This window comes from Tupaia chinensis, unplaced genomic scaffold, assembly GCF_000334495.1.
Source record: "Tupaia chinensis unplaced genomic scaffold, TupChi_1.0 Scaffold000240_1, whole genome shotgun sequence".
NCBI lineage: Eukaryota > Metazoa > Chordata > Mammalia > Scandentia > Tupaiidae > Tupaia > Tupaia belangeri.
This window is the reverse complement of record NW_006159718.1, coordinates 774,764-798,729: the sequence shown is the minus strand read 5'-3', so window position 1 is coordinate 798,729 and position 23,966 is coordinate 774,764. Positions and strand designations below refer to the sequence as shown.

The window sequence follows — 23,966 nt, the reverse complement described above, 5'->3', positions numbered from 1 at the left end:
AGGGATTCAGCTAAGCTCCATAAGTACTTCTACAGGGCATTAAAATGTTACTTTAATATATATTTCTCTAAGAAATAACATACATCCTATCCCTTAATTCAATCAGGAAAAATTCCACTCTCTCAAAGCAAGAAATGTTGTCTAAGGACCACCTGACACATTCTTAGGCTGGTATCAACACAGCACCAACAGGAGAAGCAAGCACACCAGGCAACAGGCCGGAAGATGGGCTACAGGCCTGAGCAACCGTGCTGCAGGGCATGGTGTGCCTCTGTGACACTGCTACGGGCTGGTACCACACAGACTCCAAACTCAGGGATCTCTACCAAAGTGGAGCTCAACCACAAGCCCAACAGCAAATACACATGGTAAACATTTCCAGGATAAGACTGTTGTTCGAATCAAGTCAGCATGGGCTGAACTGCAGAAAGACGGCTATTCCAATACTCCGCAGGAAATGCCCTGCCTACACCTGCCTGAGACACTTGGCATCCCCATGCTTATACACATTAGCCTGACAAATGAAGAGCAGGGCAGAGGAAACCAAGAGAGACCCTTCCAAATACCCCGAATGAAACACTGGTAGGCCACTGTGCTGATCAAAAAAATGTACAGGCCAGATTCACTCCTAAGGCCAAATCTGACCCCAACTCTGAGCTAAGGACCGTCACAAGGGGACAGACACAGCCCTCTGAAAGGCAGTCTCTACCTCCAAAGGACAAAGGCAGCAGTTCCCGGTGAAGTGAACAGTCATTTAGGACTTCTTTCACTCTACATGTGAGGGGATTTCCAAAAGTTCATAAAAAAATGAATTAAAGTACAAATTTTGATGCAAAAAAATTCTGAAATCCATGTGCAGTTTTTTTATAATATGCATTTTTCATGAGCTTTCTGATCTCACCAGAAAACAGACAGTATCAGGACTTGTACCCTCTGGAGAGGAAAAGGAGCTGAGCTAGCTAACTCAGAGATGGGAATGGGACTCATCACACCCATTCTTCTTGATCTGACAAAGGAACAACATGTAGTACCATGAGAAAAAAAAAAAAAGGTAGTGTCTCCTCCTCCCTCTCAGCCTATCATCAAAGTAGGTGTTCTTTTTATATTTTTTTAAAAGAATTATTTTGGGGGCCGCCAGGTGGCATGGTGGTTAAAGGCGCTAGACTCCCATATGGCTGACTGCGGTTCAAGTCTCGAACCTGGTGGCTTGCTTTCTCACTTTCCTTCTCTCTTTCTCTCTGTCTCTCTCTGGTTAAGTTGGAAAATAATAATAACAATAAATAAAGGTAAATAAAATAATTTTAAAAATTTTAAAAAAAGAATTATTTTATTTAACTTTACTTATCCATTTACTTATCGCTCTCCCTGTTTATTTATTTAGACCAGAGAGGGACAAAGAGAGAGAGAGAGAGAGAAAGAGAGAAAGCAAGCTGCCAGTCTGGGACTTGAACCATGGTCAACCATGTGGGAGTCCAGCATCCTTAACCACCACACCACATGCCCCAAAGGTGTTTTTCTTAAAAAATGTAACTATGTTTCCAATATTGTATTATGAATATGACTACAATATTATTAATATATGCCATAAACATGTTATAATGATTCATTTATTAGTATATAGGCTAGCCTACCATGAAACAATCCTATCAATTACAGCAGGCTACCACAAAGCAATCATACTGCTATTTCTTCAACATCAATATATTAATCATTACACCTATAAATAAATACACTTTTTTTGCGAGGGGAGGGCCATAGGGCATGTGTGCTTGCCAGAGAAGAGAGAGAAGAAAAGTGAGACATCGGTTCCCCAGACCCCTCGGGGGGTGGCCATGCCACAATCTCAGCTCCTCCATCCTCCTCTTGGGATTTTGGGCATGTTCGCACGTGCAACCATCCTGATTTTCAAATTGTGATTTCCAAGCCTCTGGTTCCAGGACTCAAGCTGTGTGGTCAGCCAAGTGGGATCGAGTGCCTTAATAACCACATCGCCTGTGTGTGCATGATACAATATTGACAGGACGGAGAAAGGGAAAGAAAAGGACTGTGGCATGACCATATCCCACTGTAGGGTGCTACTCTTTCACATCTTCTCCCCTCTCTGTCTCTCTGCTTCTCTCTCCTCCCTCTTGCCAGTGAACACAAATCTGTTTTGGCGATAAAAACGAGAGAGGATCGTATTTTTTTTCCTCCTATAATTTCCAGTGGTTTACATTTTCCCTCTGTGTTCTACAAGTGTTTTTCCACTTGATCTTCCTGACCACCAACTCAGATTTCTATCACCTACTGAACTGTTCTGTTCTGAAACCCTGTCGTTTTTGGTTTTTGGTGTTTTTTGTTTGTTTGTTTGTTTGTTTTTTTTGAGAGGTTTTTGCTATAGGGTGCGTGTGCTCGCCAGACAGAGAGAGACAGAAAGCGAGAAATCACCCCCCAGGGGGATGGCCACGCCGCAATCCCTTCTCCTCCATTCTCCTCTCGGGATCTTGGGCATGCACACACACACACCCAGCGTGAGTTTAAGCTGGGTCTGGGACACCAACCGCGGTCGACTACGTGTGAGTCCAGCGACATAGCCATTACACTAACTGCTGGTCCCTCGTTTTTGGTTTTGTTTTTTTAGGAGACTTTTTTTGCTATGGGGCACATGCACTCACCAGAGAGACAGAAAGCGAGAAATCACACCCCAGGGGAAACAGCCACACTGCAATCCCTTCTCCTCTCGAGATCTTGATCACACACATACATGTGCGTCTGGCATGAGTTTTAAGCCACCAGGTCCAGGACTTGAACTGCGGTCGACTACATGGGAACCCAGTGATATAACCATCACAACCTTTGCTGTCCCAGAAATCCTGCCTCATAGGTCAGAGAGCCTTGTGCTACAACTGAATCTCCCTTAGCTCCTTATGGTCTCTTCGGGCTTATAAGCCTGGGAGTTCTGTTGTTTTCCCTGTTCTTGGGAGTTGACTTCATTTTTCTTCCTCAGCACTGGAATTAGGCTCTGCTTGCTAGACTCTCCCTCATGACAGTTACAAGAGTCACAAGAAGGTGAACAGCCTTTACCCTGTAATAGTGTGCATGTTGTCCACATTCCTCACTCTCCTCTCATGCACAGTCCTCTGTCAGAGGAGACTTCCCAACCCCGGTGGAGAATGCCAGGCACGGCCAGCACAGTGTCTCTGCAGTGTCAGTGTGCGGGCTCCAGGCCACAACATGGAGAGACATGCATGTCTCTGCTCATCGTGCCGCCCTGCTACTGCCCGCCGCAGAACCACCTGCCCCACACTCATGGTCTTGGTCTCCATGTGGAGCAGCCTTGAGCTCGGTGCGACAGCCCGAGTTTCCCCAGATGCCATGAATCCATGAATAAGAAAACAAAATTTTATATTGAAAACCACTAAAATTTTGAGACTGATCATTATATCGCTTCCTGGGAAGAAAAAAAAATAAACTAAAAAGCCATGGGGTCAGTTGGAGGCATGGAAGTTAAGGCACAGACTCTCACTAGGGCCAACCATGGTTTGAGTCCTGGACCAGGCAACGAGGCAACTTAAAAATCATACTCTGTGTGTGTGTGTGTCTGTGTGTGTTTATGCACACATGCACATGCCCAAAATCCAAGAGAAAAATGGAAACAGGATTGCAGCATGCCCATCCCCAGGGGAATGAGTCCTCATTTTCCTTCTGTCTGTCCTCTGTCTCTCTCTAGCGAATGTATGCGCCCTATGGCAAAAGCTGAAAGTAAGTAAGCCTCATACAAGGAATAAGCTGGCGGCAAAGCTACAAGAAGGCTCCTGATTCCTGTGAAGCCCCCTCTGAAGTGTCTTCGCATTTTCCTAGCACCATGAATGAAAAGGACTCCATTCATCCTTATATCCTTTACCCCTGGCCCTAGGAAGTCCAGAAGAATGAGTTACTGTGGACTGTCGGGGAATTCTCAGATCCTTGCAGCCACTTCTTCCCCTGGAGTATCCACACTCCGACCCTCGCCCTTGGGCTTTCCGGCTGGTCTCTGATTCTCCACCAGTCCTTAGGACAGAAAACTCTACAAATGCTGTTACTGAAAGAATCCCGGGTCCCTCTTGCATATTGATTATATTACCTCACCCTAGCATTACCAGGACCCAGAAAAGATACTCTAGGAGAGCAGAATGACTATTTCAGAGAGGATTATTCTTCCTCGGAGTAAATAATTTTAAAATAGTTATCAAATTAACATATCTTACTACTAGTATTTCTGAAATCAAAGTCCTGGACCTGGTGGCTTGCTTTCTCACTTTCCCTTTCTCTCTCTCTGTTCAAATTTTTTAAAAAATAGAAAAAAAGTAATAACAACAAATACAATTAAATAAATAATCTTTAAAAACAAACAAAGAAAAGACTGACTGTGGCCTGGCTGTGCGCACAGTCGTTAGGCAGAGTACACTGGGAACTGCATCCCTAAAGGCTGGTCGCCATTTGAGTACTGGCCCCAGTGGCTTGAAAAACATGCTGAGTGTGTTGTGCATACACTCAAAATCTTGATGGGAAGGAAAAAGGACTGAGGCATGACCAGGCCCCTTCGGGGGTAGTCTCTGTCTGTCTCTGTCTCTATTCTGCAAGATAAACGACAACAAAAAGACTGGTTCTAAATATGAAGGGCTACATTAAGGGGGCCAGGTCTCACACGGCCAATGGCGCAGTCCTCCAGCTCGCTCACTTGCTCGTTCTCTCTCTATGCCAAGCACACGTGCACTCTAGTGAAAGCTTAAAAAATAATAAAGAAAAACTAAATAGAATAATGTTTATAAAAACCAAAGGAAAACTCTCTAGATAATTACTTAACCTTGCCCTCTGACAATTAAGAAAGATAGAAGTCTTCGAGTAAAAACATCAAGTTGGACATAGTCAAGTAGCTTCAAGCGTGCATCCCTGGAGGTTAGCACTGCCTACACTTACCATTTTCAAGAGGTGCATCTTCAGGAAGTTCCACATCAAGCATAAGGTCATCATCCTCAAGGTCACATGATTCAAGATTGTTCAGAATATCCTACGAACGAAGCAGTAAAGAGGCTGTAACTGAGCTCTAAGGATGCACATCGTCATTAGTTTGGCAACATCATCATTTAGCAACCTGGATTTACTCAAAGTTCACATCATAAGAATAAAAGGCGTAAAAATGTTTTAAATTTCAAAAAAGATTCCTTGTTTATTTAATCAAGGTTTGTCACATCCTTATCCTAATCTTCCTCATCAGTAGATTATCTTCATTCTAGAAAATGTTTACAGAACTTGTCAGTGTGCCATGTATTGTTCTGCACTTCACAGACATTACTTCCTTTATTTAATCTTCAAAATAAACTTGTGAGTTAGTGACTGTTATGATCCCTCTATATACGACCAAGCTAAACAGAGACAGCCTGCACGCCGGGCAAGATCGGCTGTGCACGCAGGTCTAGCTCCTGAGTCTATGCTTCTAGCAAGTTTCCTGGTAACAAGACTGATCCAAACAGGGCCTACCTGCCAAAATCTCCTCACTTTCAGTGTGGGAGGAGTGTTAGTATTCCTAGGGGCTGGATCCCTACATAACATAGTGAAATCAGCCCATAACGATACAATGAGCCATTTCCTTCCTTGGGCCAAACTCGCCTGCTACCTTATGGCCAGCACCACTCCGCCTCTTGGTCTGACTGAAAACGAAGGAGTCCAACCGATGCACTAGGAGAAGCAGACCTGCTGGGCTCTACCAGCAACCATGTCAGCTGTGTTCTCCCCTCACAAAAGCAGGGTTTTGTTTTCAAAGACTGGTTCTGAAGCTTAATGAAATGAGTAAATAACAACTACCTTGCAGGCAAAGAACTTAGCTTGACTGACAGCCTACTGATGGATCCTTCAAAATCAGTATTTAAGACCGTTTCTATTGTATTTAAATAAAACGTTTCCAAGTCCACAGGTTTTTCAACAACTGAGATTATGGCCATGAAAAACAAAGAAGGGAATGTCTACATTATTACAGATGATATGAATAAAACTGAAACTGCTCAGGTACTCCATCCAACTACTGGGTTTTCAGAAAAGCCATGATGCATTTTTGCAAAGAGAAACAGAAGCAGTAAAAGATACGCCATGACTTTTCTGACCCAATAGTGCCCTTGGAAAACTAAAAGTAAGTAAAATAAGACCAGCCCTTAGCATGGTGGTAAAGGTGGCTGGATCCCACATAGCCACCCCACAGTTCAAGGACTGGACCCAGTGGCTTGAGAGAAAGGCCACATGCATAAGTATAAGTGTCCAGAATCCCAAAAGGAGAAAGAAATATAAAAGGGACTGTGTTTTATGCGGGGGGTGGGGGGGTGGGGGCTGAGTTTTTGGACACTTTCTCCCTGGCAAGCACATCTGTCCTCTAGCAAAATTTTAAAAATTAATGAAGAAAAAAATAAATGTTTTTAACAGTCCTGGTGCACATGTGGCACCACTAGTCTTGAGATCCAACAAATTCTGAGGTAGTTAGACTGGTCCTGCCCTACCACGTGGCCAAGAAGACACATTCTTATTAATTTGACAGATGTGGCTACCAATATATACAAAACAATATGCTTGGAACAAAATATGCTCAAATACACAAGACTGAATAATTTAAGAAATGGCAAATTGAAATTTTCATTAAAAAATCTGGCTACAGTCTCAAGAATGGATTTAAGAGAGACAGAGAAACCAGTTTTGTGGCTATGGCACAATCTATGTGACTATGACGTGGCCTGATAGTAATCAGTGTTGGTGAGAATGACAACTGAGCAGTTATGAGATGTACTGAGAAGTTAGAATCGACAAGATCAAGTCAACTGAGCAGCAAGCAAGCAGTCATGGATGACTCCTTTGTTCCTAGCTTAAGAAAAAAACATGTGGGGGGCCGGCAAGGTGGTGTGGTGGTTAAAGACGCTGGACTCCCACATGGCCAACCGTGGTTCAAGTCCTCAATCTGGTGGCTTGCTTTCTCACTTTCCCTCTCTTTCTCTGTCTGTCTGATCAAACTGGAAAGTAACAATAATAATACATAAAGTTAAATAAAATAATTATTAAAAAAAAAAAGAAAAGAAAAAAACATGTGAGGGGACAACAGGTGGCGTAGTGGTTAAGGCACTGGACTCCCACATGGTCGAGCACAGGTCAAGTTTGGGACCCAGTGGCTTGAAACACACCAGGCATGTGTGCAAGCATGCCCCAAATCCCACGAGAATAAAGAGGGAAGTGCGGCATGGCCACTTCCCCCTGGGGAGTGATTTCTCGCTTTCTGTCTGTCTCTTTCTGCGTCTCCAGCAAACACACACACCCCATAGCAAAAATCCCTCTTAAAAAAATTATATGTATATGTGATGTCTATTAAGTGAAATTAAGTATAAAAAAGGCAGACCAGCATCAATACGGCTGGCAGAAATAAAATAACAATCAGAGAGAAGAAAAGGGAAGATCAGATTCAATAGAAGAGTAACCAACACGTAAGTTTTTGAATCTAATAATTCTGATGAGTCTGCTACATAATTGAGAAGATATGGGCAGATGAGGCAGAAGAGACATCACCAAACAAAGGACAACTGGAAGATTTTCATGAACTTGACAAGAAAGAGCACAGAGTAAGAAGGCTAGATTCTAACATGTGCCTCAGTCAGTCCCCTCACACACTCCCTCATTCAAGTTGAAGGAAGGTCTCTGTTAAATTGTGAGAGGAGTTACACAGAGATATTATGAGATGCTGCAGTATGAGTACAAGCAAAGGGAAAGGGAAAGAATCTACTGTACCTTCTTTCCCCCACCTTAGAGCTCACCTGCACAAGGTAGAAAATAACAGGAAGGGCAGCGCCCTGGGGTGTGCAGACTGCCAAGGTGGGAAAGTTTCTGCCCTGTGTTTGTTGTGGCAAACTCCTCTCTTGCTAGCAGTCCTGCACTGCGGGGAGCCACGTCCACACTCACTGCTTCCAGGAGCAGACCATCTCGTACCCTCAGTCGGGAGGAGACCCGGAAAGCCTGTCTGTGCACTCTGAGCTTCCCACAGGTCCCACTGGAACTGAAACTGAGCACCTATTAGCAGAACTGGTCTCTGAAAATGCCATTCCACTCACATAGTGAGCCATAAGACAGTGAGGCAGTGTTTCCTTGACACATTTCTCCTTCACTATCCACTGGAGAAAGGGCCAGCCAGTGGCGTGGGGGCTAAGGTGGCTGATCTTACATGGCTCCCTGCATAGTTCAAGCCTCAGACTCGGCAGCTTGAAAAAGACACCAAACATATGAGCCTGAGTGTTCAAAATTTATAACGGAGGGGAAAATGGAGAAGGGACTGCAACATCACCTGTCAAGGAACAACCAACTGCTTTTCTATGGGTTCTTTTCTTTTCTAGAGTCTGAGGTTCCTGATCTACCTGAATATCCTTTTACCAAATCTACAGTATCTGGATTGTTGTACAATAGCTTTAAAAGAGTAATTCCTCCAACTTTATTATGCCTTTTCAGAACAATCTGAACTACTAAGTTTGTTGGTACATCCACATAAATTTTAGAATCGCCTTGTCTATATGTAGAAAAGCAAACAAACAAAATCCTACAGGGATTTCAATTAATATATTCAATGCATAAATCTCTTTAGGGTGGACTGCCCTAGAGCAAAGTAGAGGCCTTATACACAATCAATGTTTGTCTGGTCTAATTTATCTAGTTGCCTGCATGGCTGACCTAATTCAGAATTCACTCCAACAGTCCTCAAAGACATTGTATGGCAAACAACCTTGGGCAAAATACTACAGTGAGATTTACAACAGAGCTTAAAAACTGAGAGGGGGGACCAGCAATGGTGTGATGGCTATGTCACTGGACTCTCAAATGGTCAACTGTGGATCAAATCCTGGACCCGAAGGCCTGAAAGTCATACCAGGCACATGTGCATGCATGCCCAAAATCCTGAGAGGAGAATGGAGGAGAGGGACCGAGGTGACACCATCCCCCTTGTTGGGGGGGGGGGTGATTTCCTGCTTTCTGTCTCTGTGTCTCTCTGTGTTTTTGGTGAGTGCATGTGCTCTACAACAACAACAACAACAAAATCTCTCTAAAAAAAAAAAAAAAAGCTGAGAGAGGAGACTAGGGAGGGAGTTCCTCTGGGAAGTCAGGTAATTCAAAAGTGTCTAACATACTGGGGAATTCAGAAAGCCACGGAAATGCCCAGAACAGGAAATACCTAGGAAGTTCTCAGTAAAAAACTAGGAAGACCCAAAGCTTTCAACTCAGGTTGGTCTCTAGGCTCAGAGAAAGTGGCAAGTTAATGGTTTACAGATGTGAAGTAAAGAACTACCCCCACAACAGACCAAGATACAAAGATAATAGGACGTTTTGGTGTGGGTTTTGTTTTTCATCTTTTAAGTGTAAATTTTATATAAATTTTTACAATTAGAAGTTATTAAAAAAATTTATAATTCTAAAGAATTAAGGTATCAAAAAGATATAACTTAACAACATTCCCCAGTCAAACATAATACCATTTCCATAAAACATTCCAAAGAGGAACCACTTCACATAAAGCCTGTTTAAGGATTCCAATTTGCATCCAAAGGTACACTTTAACCATCACCCATGCATTTCTCTCTTGTTAGTGTAACCACAGCCCCAGTCAGGGCTTTGCCAGCGGGTTTGATAACAAAGTTTACAAGCTCGTATGTCAGGGAACCCCAGAAATGCCTCTTCAATACTCCATGACCATTTTACCCACTCACACTCCTAAGACCTAAGGGTCCCCAGGGTGGGAGATAGGAAGGCCAAGAGAACCTGACCCTCTTATCAGTCTTCATTTTGATTAATCTACTGGACCTGTTCAGGTGATTTCAGATCAGGATTCTCATTTTCACCTTTGCCTTCTAGCTCTTCCCATTCCTCCAAAATGAGATACGGTAGACTTATTTAGTGCCCACTAACCCTGCGGGGCCAGCAAGGCCTCCACCGATAAACGCAACCTTCAACAGTGCTGCATTCAGACCTGTGTTCATGTCATCCCTTAATAAACACAGACCCCTGTTAAGATGAGTCCACTACCTTTCCACTGGCTTTCTTCTTTTTCCTGTAAATAACTAGGGTTTGTTTTGTTTTGTTTTTAGTGACATATTTTTGCTATAGGGCATGTGCACTTGCCCAAGAGACAGAGAGAAACAGACAGAAAGCAAGTAATCAAACCCCAGGGGTGATGGCCATGCTGCAATCCCTTCTCTTCCATTCTCCTCTAAGGATTTTGGGTACCCACGCACACGTGCCTGGCATGAGTTTAAGACTCCAGGTCCAACACTCGAGCCACAGTCAATTATGTGGGAGTCCAGCAACATAACCACTATGTCATCTGCTGGTCCCAATAACCAGTATTTTATAGTATCTTTAAAACCCATAAGGGAAGCTGAGGCAGCAAACTTGGTAAGGTTTCTCAGATCACTGCTTGATTTTACAGCAGTATGTTACATGGGTTGCCCACGCAAAATGTGTTCCCTTAATCACTGCATTTCCATGACCTGGGTTAAGGGGTATTGAGTAGATGAATATCCCACTAACTAATCCTAAAGCCAATCCAGCCAGTCTGGCTCTCCTATGAAGTTTAGAGCCACTTGACCTGGAGTTTATCACCTGGCATCTAGAGAAGAATAAACCCATTCTCAGGTAAACAAACTTTATGGCAGCTGTCAAAGAGCCCACCAGCTGCTTTAATCCAGCCTATCTGCTTCCTTGGGAATAACCTGCTGTGTGTCTGGATTATAAATAACCCTCCAGAATTTTTAACAGTGAGTTCTCTATCAGTTGAATCCTATATAGCAACCCAAACATTCTTTCCCACTGTGTAGCATTCAAAACCAAAGACATTACCCCTAAATTGGTCATTACCATAATCCATTTTAATACATGTTCTTCAAGATACTGATAATACAAATGAACAAAATTCACAAACTAGGTAGCTCTTCTGTATTGTATTTTACCCCTAATTTTAGTGGTTTCTTGGTCTTGCCCTCCCCCTATTTATCTTCCTGCACTTCTGTCACAGAATCATCTTTCTCTTTGGGGGTGGGTTAACGCTCATAGCTCACAGACTGAAACCTAAGCTCAACCTGGCATGTTCCATTTGTTCTAGCTACCAGGTAACAGTACTTAAGGGACTGTTTCTTACTCTGAATTCTCTTATACACCCAGGGAGGGACCTCTTCAGGAGTTAGGTCCACCACTCTTCCTGAAGTCCATCCCTTAACTTTAACCTTTAGTAAGGGATCAAAGTGCAGCTGAAATTTCATACAAGTGACTAGACAGCCAGTCAAGAATCAGAAGTTCCTCATCCTCTGCTATTTCGTCCTTTCTTATCTCAAATTACATGTTTCAGTGACTCAAGGTCAACCTAACAAATCTCACTTTTTCTGACACCAACTACAACTAGCACTAACAATCAGAGTCAGTCAAGATCCCACAGGGTAAGGGCATAGCCTTCCAGGTGAGTAACCTTACTGTAGACAGCAGCAGCAGGCTCCGGGGTTCCTAGAGCACTTGGACCTCTGATCAATGACCACCAATTAGGAGGGTCCCACTGCTTCCTTAGGGTTGATCACTTACTAGAACAACTCAGGGAACTTTGGAAATGCACTGTATTTATGATTATAGCTTTCGTAGCCAATAAGGTACAAATCATGAGCAGCAGAAAAAGGAAACACAGAGCTGAAGTCTGAGATGGTCCCAAACACAAAGCATCCCTGTCCTCTCCCGACAGTCTGGAAAAACCACCTCCAGGGCACATCAATGTATAATGACACGCACAAAGGACTGTTGACCAGTTGATGCTCAACCCGGACTCAGTGTCAAGAGTTTTCACAGGGGACCATGATGCAGGTAAGAATGAATTAGTATCCAGTGGCCAATCTTAATCTACAGTACCCTCTCCCCCACAGAGGTCAGACTATTATTTCATGGCTCAATGCCCTAGCCCTCCAATCACATGATTGGTCTTTCTGGCATAACTCACCCTCACCCTGAGTCACCTACTTAGCATAACTTACCAGGGCTCACCATGAACAAAGACACTCCTATTACCCAGAAAATTCCAAAGATGTAAATGCTCCCACAAAGGAACTGGGGGCAAAAGCTAGCTGAATTATGTATTGTAATAAGACAATAATCAAGACAGCATGTTTTGGTGAGAGAATAGAGTCAGATCAACATAAGTAAAGCAGAAGCTCAGACATAGACCCACACAAACATACTCAAGCTGATTTTGACTAGAACTATTGGCAATTCAGTGCAAAAGAGTTATCTTTTCAACAAATAGTGCTAGAACTCTTAGACAAAAACATAAGCAAAAAGAAAAAAGGAGGGGCAGGTGGGTGGTATGGTGGTCAAAGTGGCTAGAGTCCACATGGCCAAGACTGGCAGCTTGAAAAACCATCTGCACGTGTGCATTTGTGCCCAAAATCCCAAAAAGGGAATGAAGGAAAGAGACTGCATTGTAGCTATCCCCCCAAGGGGCAGATTTCTCCTTCTCCTTCTCTCTCTCTCTGCCTACCTCTCTCTGGTGAGCACGTGCACCCTCTAGCAAAAAAAAAAAAAAAAAGATGGCTGGCCCTGTGACCTGGTAGTTGTGGGAGTCAGATTCCATACACCTGGCCTCAGTGTGAGCCCTAGACCTGCAACTTGAAAAACAAACCCAAATCCTGCATTGTGTAGAAGGGACTATAGCGTGACCATGCCGGCAAGAGGTTAAGAGCGGCATTCCCCACCCCACTCCCTGCCAGTGTCTGTTTCTCTCCAGTAACTGTATATGCCTTTTGAAAAAAAAGGAAAACATCAGACAAATTCCAGTTAAGAAACATTTTAATAACTAATAATTCTAATAATAAAATAACCTGACCAATACTACTCAAAACTGCTAAGGCCATCAAAAGATAAGGGAATTCTGAGGCACTGTCATAACCAAGGGGATTCTAAGGAGACAGGACTACTCATCGTAATATGGTATATCAGATGGCATCCTGGGGCAAAGGGAAGGAGTGACAATACCTGAATGATATGGACGTTCTTTATCAATAGTGTTCATCGATGTGACAAATGTACCACATTAACATATGACGTTAACAGTAGGGGAAACGGTGTGAGGCACGTGGAACTCTGTACTGTTGGTCCAATAATTCTGTAAGTCTAAAACTTTTTTTAAAATAAAACTTCACTTAAAAAACATTGAGTTCTTGATTAAGAAATTATTGTAAAATTTTTATAGGTACAAAAATGGAATTGTATTATAGTTATATGTTAATAAGAGTTATTTTTAGGGGGAACCAGCAGTTAGCGTAATGGCTATGTCGCTGGACTCCCACGTACTCGACCGCGGTTCGTGTCCCGGACCCGGTGGCTTAAAACTCACGCCGGGCGCGTGTGCGTGCGTGCCCAAGATCCCGAGAGGAGAATGGAGGAGAAGGGATTGCGGCGTGACCATCCCCCCTGGGGGGTGATTTCTCGCTTTCTGTCTCTCTGTCTCTCTCTGTCTGGCGAGCGCACGCGCCCTACAGTGAAAATCTCTCAAAAAAAAAAAAAAAAAGAGTTATTTTTAGGGAAGACATTTAAAAATACAAATTTACACATACACATTTACATACAAACATTTTATATTATATATAAGTTTATGAATATGGACACAAATGAAAAAAGACAGATCATGACTTGATCATTGTTGAAGATGAGTGATTGGCATAATGCTCCCCCAAAACTCCTAAGTTTGAGTATTTGTGAAATTAAAAGAATTAAGTAATTGCCTGATCTAAAAATTTTGAAAATCAAGGTCTATTACACAGGAAAGCAGTTCTTACTTTTTACTCTCCAGTTAGCCAGAAAAACATTAAGAACCACTTGGTTCCTAAAACCTGGAAGGGACAAAAGATTAAGGGAGTTGTACCTAACTGCCACAGCCATTCAGTCTGAAGGCGGCAAGCTCTGGCGTTTGTTCTACACCAAGGTGACACAACAGAATAGCCTGAGTGGAAAAGCATTTCATTATTCATCCAGGCTCAGGCAGCAACTTCAGCAACTCCTAAAACTCACCCATTTGTGAAAGACATTTAATTTCTCTGCTTCTGTGTCTTCATTAACTATAACCAGATTATAGTACCTGTCTGATCCAACCCACAGAATTTAGTATTTTCTCTACAAGTGCTCTACTTACACATCTATCTACTCTATGCCAGGTACTATGCTAGATAAATGGGACATGGTGGTAAACAAAATTCTCTTTCTATTAACGAATTACTTTAACGTTCACTAACAGTTCTCTGCTTTTTATTAACAAATTAAAGTTCACTAACCTGTTCTCTGAACCCAGACTTTGGCCCAGAAGTTAAGGTAATTCAATAACTCTATTTTTAAGAAAGAAGAAAAAAATACTCTGCTTTGTTCTGATATGTATATGGAAAGTGTGAGTAAAAATAGGAAGCAGAAATTTAAATATAGTATTTAATACGCTATCTGTCTTATATTATTTTTAAAATCATGATTTGTAACTATCATTTCTTTTTATTTTGAGCTATTAGATTTTCCATCCTTTCCGCCTTATTCCCCAGCTTCGTCCTCAACTACTCTCCACCTCACACTTTCAGCTTGGCAATGCTGACGTTCTTCTCGTATCCACTAAAATGGTCACCCCTTTGTTTCCCTGAGCAATTTATCAACTTCAAATCCACTCTCTCTTCAAAACTCAATTCAAAATTCTCCTCCTCTTCAAAACCTCTTAAATATACAACCTGGAATGATACCTCCCTTCTGTGTTATTTCCTTTTTTTTTTTTTTTAGATTTTTTTTTTTTTGAGAGGTTTTTGCTATAGGCACATGCGCTCGCCAGATAGACAGAGAGAGACAGAAAGCGAGAAATCTCCCCGCAGGGGGGATGGTCACGCCGCAATCCCTTCTCCTCCATTCTCCTCTCAGGATCTTGGGCACGCACGCACACGCGCCCGGTGTTGAGTTTAAGCCACTGGGTCCGGGACTCGAACCGCCGTCGACTACGTGGGAGTCCAGGGACATAGTCAGTACGGCAACTGCTGGTCCTGTTATTTAAAAAAAAAAAAAAAAAAAGTTTTTTTGCCTTAGGGTGCATACACTCACCAGCGAGAGAGAGAGAGAGAGAGACTCTGACAGAGAAAGTGAGAGATCACACTCCAGGGAAGATGGTCACAGAGAAGATGGCCACGCCACAATCTCTTCTCCTTCATTCTCCTCCTGGGATCTTGAGCACTCACGCACACACATCCAGCATGAGTTTCAAGTCACCAGGTCCAGGACTGGAACTACAGTCCAGTGACATAACCGCTAAGCCATCTGCTGACACCTCTTCTGTTATTCCAACATAGCATGCAAACTAATCATGACATGGCATGCGTAACTTATAAATCCACATTGTGACCACTGTTTTTAATCTGTGGACTGTACTAGACATTTTTTTTGAGAGGTTTTTGCTATAGGGCACGTGTGCTCTCCAGAAAGAGAGAGAGACAGAGAGACAGAAAGTGAGAAATCACCCCCCAGGAGAGATGGCCATGCCACAGTCCCTTCTCCTCCATTCTCCTCTTGGGATCTTGGCAAGATCCCACACATGTGCCTGGCATGAGTTTAAGCCACCAGGTCCAAGACTCGAACTGTGGTCAACTACATGGGAGTCCAGCGACACAGTCATTATGCTAACTGCTGGTCACTGTACTAGAATTCATTAAGAATAAAAGCAGTCTGATCCATCTCAGCATCCTCAGAACTTGGTACTCCTGGGGTATGGCAGAAGCTGAAGATACTTACTGAACTGAACTTCATACTGCAACGTACTTCATCTATAAAAACGTTAGTAAGTATGTTTTAAGGATCACAACTACTATATTTCATAAAATTTAAACATATTTTCCAAACATAAAAGCTACATTAACACAACAAAAAGAACATATGCTTATAACTACGTGTACACGGAGGGTTTGCTAGTCTGATAAAATAATCAACTGGTCAAAATTTAGTTTTCTTGGGACCAGTAGATGGTGTAATGGTTACACTGCTGGACTCCCACATAGCCAACCAAAGTTCAAGTCCCAGACCTGGTGGCTTAAAACTCATGTCAGGCACATGTGCATGCATGTATGTGTGCCCAAAATCCTGAGGGGAGAATGGAGAAGAGACCGCAGTGTAGCCACTCTCCCTGGGGGGTGATTTCTTGCATTTTGTCTATGTCTCTCCGGTGACTACACGTGCTCTATAGCAAAACCCCCTCTTAAAAAAAAAAATGTTAATTTTCTCATCTTATTCTATCCCCTTATCTGTAACAAGTGAATTGGAGTAGATTCCTTCTATTCCTTCAAATTCTGTGATTCTGTGCCACAGCATAGCTGGGTATCAGTGCCAGTTTGTAGTCCCATTCACCTATGTCAAGACCGGCTCAATGTTCTGCAGGCTGTGCTCCCACTGGCAACTCCCTGGCATCAGGCTTTCAGTAGCCTGCAGCCTGCTTATTATGACACGTGACCTTTTAGAAACTTACTTGTAAATAGGTCATGTCACAATGTGTTTAGACAAATACTGAGCAGTATTTTACAGGACCTTTAGTTTAAGTGCTTTTATTTATTTTCAATTAAATGGCAAGATTTATCAAATGTCATTATAGCACCAATTTTAAGAAGTATTTATTGAGTCCTTAGGGTTAGAAAACTTGGATATCCTAGATAAAGAGAGAATGAAGTATCGACTCTATATTCAACATGAAGTAGAATTAGAGACCCAAAGTAACTGGATATAGTCTGTCCCACAGTGCTCCCGCCTGGTCTCTTGTGAGAGGGACAACTGGGACAACTGGGAGGAGGGCAGCAGGAGCAGCCTCAGGAAGAGCGCTTCCCCTCCCCCCATGCATGCACAAGCCCTCCCTTCCCCCTCTCTCATGCATGCAGGCACCCTCTGGCAAACAGAACATCGTGAAAGTGACTAGGATACCAGAGTAAGGTGCGAACAGGTCACAGAAGAAAGCCTGCCGAAGTCTAGATTTCAAGTTAAAAGGAATGGGAAAACCAACACAAAAGTAACAAGTCCAACTGGCAAGTGGACATGATTTGGCAGAGGGTCAGCAAGCGGGCTGGTGGTAAAGGCACTGAATCCCAGAACCAGCTGCTTGAGAAGCACACTGGGCACGTGTGCAGGAGTGCCCAGATCCTAACAGGATGGAGGACTAAGGAAGAAAGTATGTGACAGCACTACAGCCCATTAGAGGGTGCTTTCTCCCATCTTCTCTCTCTGGCAAATGCTTGTGCCCTTTGGCAATTAAAAAATAAAAGTAAATAAATGGAAGACAAAAGCTTGACAAAATATGAATATAAAGCAAGGCAATAAAATGCAGAAGAATAACGCCAGACACCCGCAGGAATTATCTATTTCAAATAATTCTTCAGATTTCCAATACAATTATTCCAAAAGTAAAAGAACTCCATGCGGTGATTTAAAATGATCACTTTCTAAGTATCTCAGTGTTAGAAAGTCAGTCCCCCTGATATTGTCATCAGCTCCTCTTCAATCAAAGAACTCGTTGCTCACAGCATCACAGCAGCAGAATCAGATACTGCTTACTGAGATTCCAGAGGAAACACGTCTATGCCCAAAACTGTTACGTGCAGTGTAGTTATGGTAATATCTCAGCAGGAAAAACCGCTTGATTTCATCTTCAAAATAGTTAAGTATCAGTTAAAAGTTTAATGTTTAAAAATGTCAGTTGAAGTACAAGCAGATAGCAGATGGTTATGTCACTGGGTTCCCATGTAGTTGACCACGATTCGCATCCTGGACCGGCAGCTTAAAACTCACACTGAGTATGTGTGCGTGCATGCCCAAAATCCCGAGAAGAGAATGGAGGAGAGAGCACATATGCCCTATAGCAAAAAACCTCTCTTGAAAAAAGTCAGTTAAAATAAAAAATACCACATCATATATAATCAATAAGCTATCAATAGTTCCGAACCTATCACTGTCAATCTATTCAACTCCTCCAGACTTCACCAGTCTGAAGTAGTCTAAAACAAGAAAGACAGCAACTGGCCCGTAACTTTCATAGCTTGCTAGAAGTGTTATGAAAACACAAAAGAGGAAAAACAAAACCATCACACAGCAAACAAAGCCCACCTTGTATCAGTCCCTGTGGGAGGGTCCCCCAGCCCATCCCAGGCTATGTGTCTCACTGGGCTCATGGCTCTAACCAGCATCCAGTCACAGTCACAACCACAGCTAAGGTCTCTTCCAGCACAAGCACACGAAGCAAGAGAAGCAGGCCTAAGAGCACTGGGAACACGGCTGAAGGAAAGCAGGTGTGAGTCCAGCAGTTCCCTCCCAGGGTACTCAGGCAGTGTGCTCATTCCTCCATCAGAGAGCTGCAGGGTGTTCCTCAGAAACTCATGCCCAGTCTTTTAATTAGTGGTTGGTTATGGGGGTGCCCGCTTGTCTAGCATGTACCAAGATTCCAGATTCCCAGAAAGAAAGCAGGTGTTCAGTGGAAACCACGTCGTTCGTACAAAAAGTTTAGTATTGCTGCAGGGAACTGTGTAGCAGCCAAAGGCCAACCTTTCGAGCAGGCAGTCTAAGAAAGGCACACTCAGCCCCCTATACTGACTCTTTTCTTCACAGTACCCCAAGCACATAGTGCAGGAACACTAACAAGGGTAAATTACTGTGCTGCACCCCAACTCCAGATGGATTAAAACCTTGAACATAAAAAAAAAACTAAAACAGGGGCCAGCAGATGGCATAATAGTCACATCACTGGACTCCCACATAGTAGATTGCAGTTCGTGTCCTGGCCCTGGCAGCTTAAAACTCCTCTTGGGATTTGGGGCACATGTGCACATCTGTCTGGTGTGATTTTCAAGCTGCCAGGTCTGAGATTTGAACTTGCGATCAACCATGTGGGATTCTAGCTGCCCTAACTTCCATGCCACCTGCTAGCCCCATGCCTCATTATTTTAAAAGTAAGTCACATTAAAATAAACTCACTGTTGTATTTATTGCTATGGTACTTACTAAGCGAATCCTTTACATATAATAAAGTCTTCTCCATATGAAAATCCACACATACATTAAAAGAGAAAAGAGGATGAAAATCAATGGTCTTAATTCCCATGTCAATAATTCTAGCAACTAACAAAATAAACTAAATTAAAGGAGAATGGAAAGAAGGAAATGAAGATATGAATGAAAATCAGTAAAGCCAAAAACAAGCAAATATACAAAAACTAGCAAAGCCCAAATTTGGTTCTTTGAAATTAAAAAAAAAAAAAACAAAAAAAGGGAGAGAGAAGTACCATTTACCAATATTAGAAATGAAAAAATGGACATGGATTAAAAAAAGATAAAAAGATAATCCTGAATAACTTTCATCAATGACAAGTTTAGATGAAATAGACAGATTCTCAAAAATCAACATAAGAATATACATTTTAATGGACCCACATGTATTTTAAAAATTAAATCTGACACTAAAATCCTTCTCATGGAGAAAACTCCAGGTCCAGCAGGCTGAATTCTGAGAAATTCTTTTAAACATTTATGGAAGAAGTAACATCAATATACATAAAGAGAAGAAAAATAGGGAACTCATTATGGAGCCAGCATGACCTTGGTACCAAAACATGACACAAAGACCAAAAACAAGAAAAAAGGAAAATTAAAGAGCAGAACGATCTTACTCATGAAAATAAATTTTAAAAACATAAATAAAATAATAGCAAATCAAATCTAACATTTAAAAGGATAACACATCACAACCAAGTAAATACATTCCAGGAACGGGAAGGTAATTTAGTAGCTGAAAAATCAAGCAATGCAATCCACCATACTAACAGAAAAAAAAAAAAAAATCACTTAACTATCTTAATAGATATGTAAAAAGCATTTGGTAAAATGTAATTATTACTTCCAAATAAAAACTCATCAAACAAAATAAAAGGGAATTTTCATAATGGGATAAAACCTCCTCTCCACTATTAAAGCTTTCCCGGTGAACTCCTCTTCTGTCTCTATTCAACATCACGCTGGTGGCCCTAACTAGCGCAATGGAGGACAGGTGAGGAGAGGCTGACAGCTCTGCAAATGCTATGACCATCCAATGCGTTGTGGAAATTCCAAAGACTGAGCCAGCAGGTGGTGTGGAGGCTAAGGCACTAGATCTCACATGGCCACTGCGTGGTTTGTCTCAGACCCAAGCGGCTTGAAATTCCACTAGGCGCATGTGCAAATCCCGAGAAACAGAGAAAAAGAGACTGCAGTGTGGGGGTGATTTTTCTCCTCCCCCCCATCTCTGTCTCTGTCTCTCTCTGGCATGCACACATGCCCTATAGCAAAAAAGCTTCAAAGAAAACAAAAAAAAGGAAAGAAAAGAAAATCCACAGGTAAGTTATTAGCACTAATTGTTGCCAAGGTTACAAGGAAAACAAGTTAACAGACAAAAATCAAGTTTATTTATGTATACTTGAAATTGGAAAACAAACTCAAAAGTAGTACCATTTATAGCAGCAAAATCCAACACCTAAAAATAAATCTCATGTGTGTAACAGTTTTTTGAAAAGCACAAAACATTAGCAACATTGGAACCAGCAGTTAGCGTAATGGCTATGTTGCTGGACTCCCACGTAGTCAACCGTGGTTCGCGTCTCGGACCCGGTGGCTTAAATCTTACGCCGGGCGCGTGTGCGTGCGTGCCCAAGATCCCGAGAGGAGAATGGAGAAGGGATTGTGGCGTGACCATCCCCCCTGGGGGGTGATTTCTCGCTTTCTGTCTCTATGTCTCTGTCTGTCTGGCGAGCGCACGCGCCCTATAGCGAAAACCTCTCAAAAAAAAAAAAAAAAAAAAAACACAAACATTAGCAACACGGCCAGCCAGTGGCATGGTGGTTAAGGTGGCTGAACTGCACACGCTGACTACACAGTTGGAGTCTGAGACTCAGCAGCTTAGAAATATGCCAAGCATGCTTGCATATGTGCCACAAATCCTTAGAGGGAGATGGGAGGAGAAAGGATAGAGGCGTGGCCATAACCCTTGGGGGGAAGGTACTTTGCCATTTTCTCTAGCTTTCTCTCTGTCTCTGTTTCTCTGGAGAGTGTATTTACCACCCTAAAGCATTAAAAAAAAAGACTAGCAATAAAAACTGAAAGACTATCATAAATACATCAATTCTCTCTCAACTGATCTATAAATAATGTAATCTCATTTCAAAATCTTTATGGGTGCTTTATGGAAACTGATACACTTAAAAATCATTCCTGGCATGTGTGCACGCATGCCAAAAATCCTTGGTGAAGAAGGGATTGTGGCATGGCCATCCCTCCTGAGGGGTGATTTCTAACATTCTCTCTTTCTGGCTCTGTCTCCAGCGAGTGCACATGCCCTAAGCCCAAAACATAAAAACAAAAACACAGTGTACTAGTGATACAAGGCTAGACAAACAGACCAAGGAACTACGTAAGAGTCAAGAAATATTTACGTAGTCACTGACTGATGACAAAGATAAGGGGAGAAAAGTAACGACAGTAGAGAGGGGGAAAAATGGCTTAAAAACAATTTAATCTTGACCTCTACCTCAAGTCACAAACAAACATAATTCCCATAGACTATAGACAAGACTAAAACATAAAGCTTTTCAAAGAAAACAGGGGAACGTATCTTTCAAAGAGTAGGAAAAGAGTATCCAAAAAATTCAAAGCGGTTGACAATAAAAAAGGAAAAAACCTTAAATTGGACAATATTAAAATTGGTAAGCTGTAGTATCAAAAGATACTAATAAAAGATTTCAATAGTCATCCAGAATGGTGATTATATAAATATAAAATATATATACTTTATATACTTGCATCTACATATATATAAGAAATTATATCCAAAATATAAAAAGAAAACTTACAAATCAGTAAGAAAAAATACAAATAACCCCACAAAAGGTACTTCACCAAAGATGATATACTAACAGTCCATAAACACATGGAAAGGCACTCACTAGGTAGTTACCACAAAGCAAAGGACTGAATGTCAGCACAGGACCACTGTAGACCAGCAGTTAGGCACTGTGCCGAAGAAGCTGGATCCCACACAGCTGACCAGGGTTCGAGTCCTGGCCTTGCAGACGTGAGAAACACCAGAAACACTCAGGATCCTGACAGAGTAGAGAACTACAGAAGAGGATCATGGCACTGGCAGCTCCCCCGGGAGAGTGGTTTTCCTCTCTATGACATAAAAGCAACAACAAAACCTTCTATATTCCCACCACAAAAGCAAAAATGTGAAAACACCACCAAGGACAGGCAACAAAGTGGAACTTTTGGGATGTTTATTTACTGCCAGTGGGAATGTAAACGGGTATAATCATTTTAGAAAACACACACACACATATACATCCCATGATCCAGGTAATCCAGAGAAATGAGTAAATGTTCACCCAAAAAACATCAAGCAAAATCTTCACAATGGTGTGATTCACTAACTGCCAAAAACTAAAAATAATCTAAATGTCCATCAATGACAGGATAAAGTTGTATAGTCACACAAAGGAGTATGATACAAAAAGAATAAACCAAGTACAAGTGGCAAATATGTAGTACTAATTAAAAGAAGTGATACGTAAAATAGTATATGTTTATGATTCCACTTATGTAGCGTTTAAGAACAGGCAAAGTGGGACCAGCAGTTGGCATAATGGCTGTGTCGCTGGACTCCCATGTAGTTGACTGCGGTTTGAGTCCTGGACCTGATGGCTTAAACCTATGCCGGGCATATGTGCATGTATGTCCAAGACCCTGAGAGGAGAATGGATTGCGGTGTGGCCATCTCCCCTTGGGGGGGTTGATTTCTTGCTTTCTGTCTGTCTTTCTGGTGAACACACGCGCCCTATAGCAAAAACCTCTCAAAAAAAAAAAAAGGAAAGAAAAGAAAAAGAAACAGGCAAAGCTAACCTACAGTAACAGAAAAAAATAGTGGTTAGTCCTCAGCAAGGCAAGAGAAATACTGGAAGGAAGAGAAGGGTGACAGAAATATCCTCCATCTTAGTCTGGATGACTGACAAACATGTATGTGTGTTTGTTACAATTCCCTAACAGCTACGGTTCTAGACCAGTGTTATGTATGCAAAGCAGTGAGTCAACAGCTATCTGCGAGGTTCTAGACAAGCTCCCAAGCACACCAGGTTACACTGCTTCATTCAACACAGTCTTGCTGTGTAATCTGCAGGTGTGGAGGGCAAACCCACTGTGCTAGAGTAACCCAGCTCATATCAGTCCTAGTGACAGCACCCTCTCTTGACTTGGTCAGGAAGGAGCAGTGTTGTAACAACAGAAGTGGGGACATGCTCAAGTTCTTCTGATATTAAATTACTTTAATATAAAAAAAAAACAGAAAAAAAAACAAAATGATTTAAATAAAAATAAGATGGCAAACTAAAGCCCAAGTACTACAACAAATGCAAACGTAAATAGACTAAAATTCACTGGTTAAAAGAAAAAGAACTCAATTTTTTTAAATAGCCAGAGGGTATGTGCACTCACTACGGACAGACACAGAGGAGGAAGAAAGCACTCCCTGATGGGATGTAGCCAGGCTGCAATCCCTTTTCCTCCCTATCTCCACTCTTCAGGGATTTAGGAAATGCACAAACATGTATCCACTGTGGGCTGGGATTTGAGCTCCAGTCAGCCACGTGGGATCCAGCTCCCTTAACCACTAGACTAGAAGACTAGCTCCAAATTGAATTTTTTTAAATTATAAATTTGCTATATAGCGAAAGGTTATCATGTAAAAGAAAGGAAATATATATAAATAAAACTAGAAAAGAATATTAATAGCAAACAGAATTCTTAAGACAAAAAGCCTAAAAAAAGATAGATCAAAAAGGAAATTCAGGGGGGAGCCCGGCGGAAGCCGCGCGGGGCGCCCGGCGGAAGCCGCGCGGGGC

The 23,966-nt window shown here is 42.1% G+C and overlaps 1 protein-coding gene across 10 annotated transcripts in view; it reads right to left on the bottom strand.

Annotated features, from left to right (window-relative positions):
- CCSER2 (coiled-coil serine rich protein 2) overlaps positions 1-23,966 on the bottom strand; it is a 143,057-nt gene that overhangs the window by 73,994 nt on the left and 45,097 nt on the right. For 9 of the 10 annotated variants that reach the window (XR_001370398.2, XR_003549427.1, XM_006148710.3 and 6 more), the window contains one exon: positions 4,939-5,029. Coding sequence is in view for 8 of the 10 variants with exons in the window: in XM_006148710.3 (XP_006148772.1) it covers positions 4,939-5,029 (91 nt within the window). In the remaining 2 variants the exon portion in view is untranslated. Of the gene's footprint in view, positions 1-4,938; positions 5,030-16,419; positions 16,505-23,966 lie in introns of those variants that run through there. The other variant, XM_006148715.3, reaches the window with a different exon arrangement.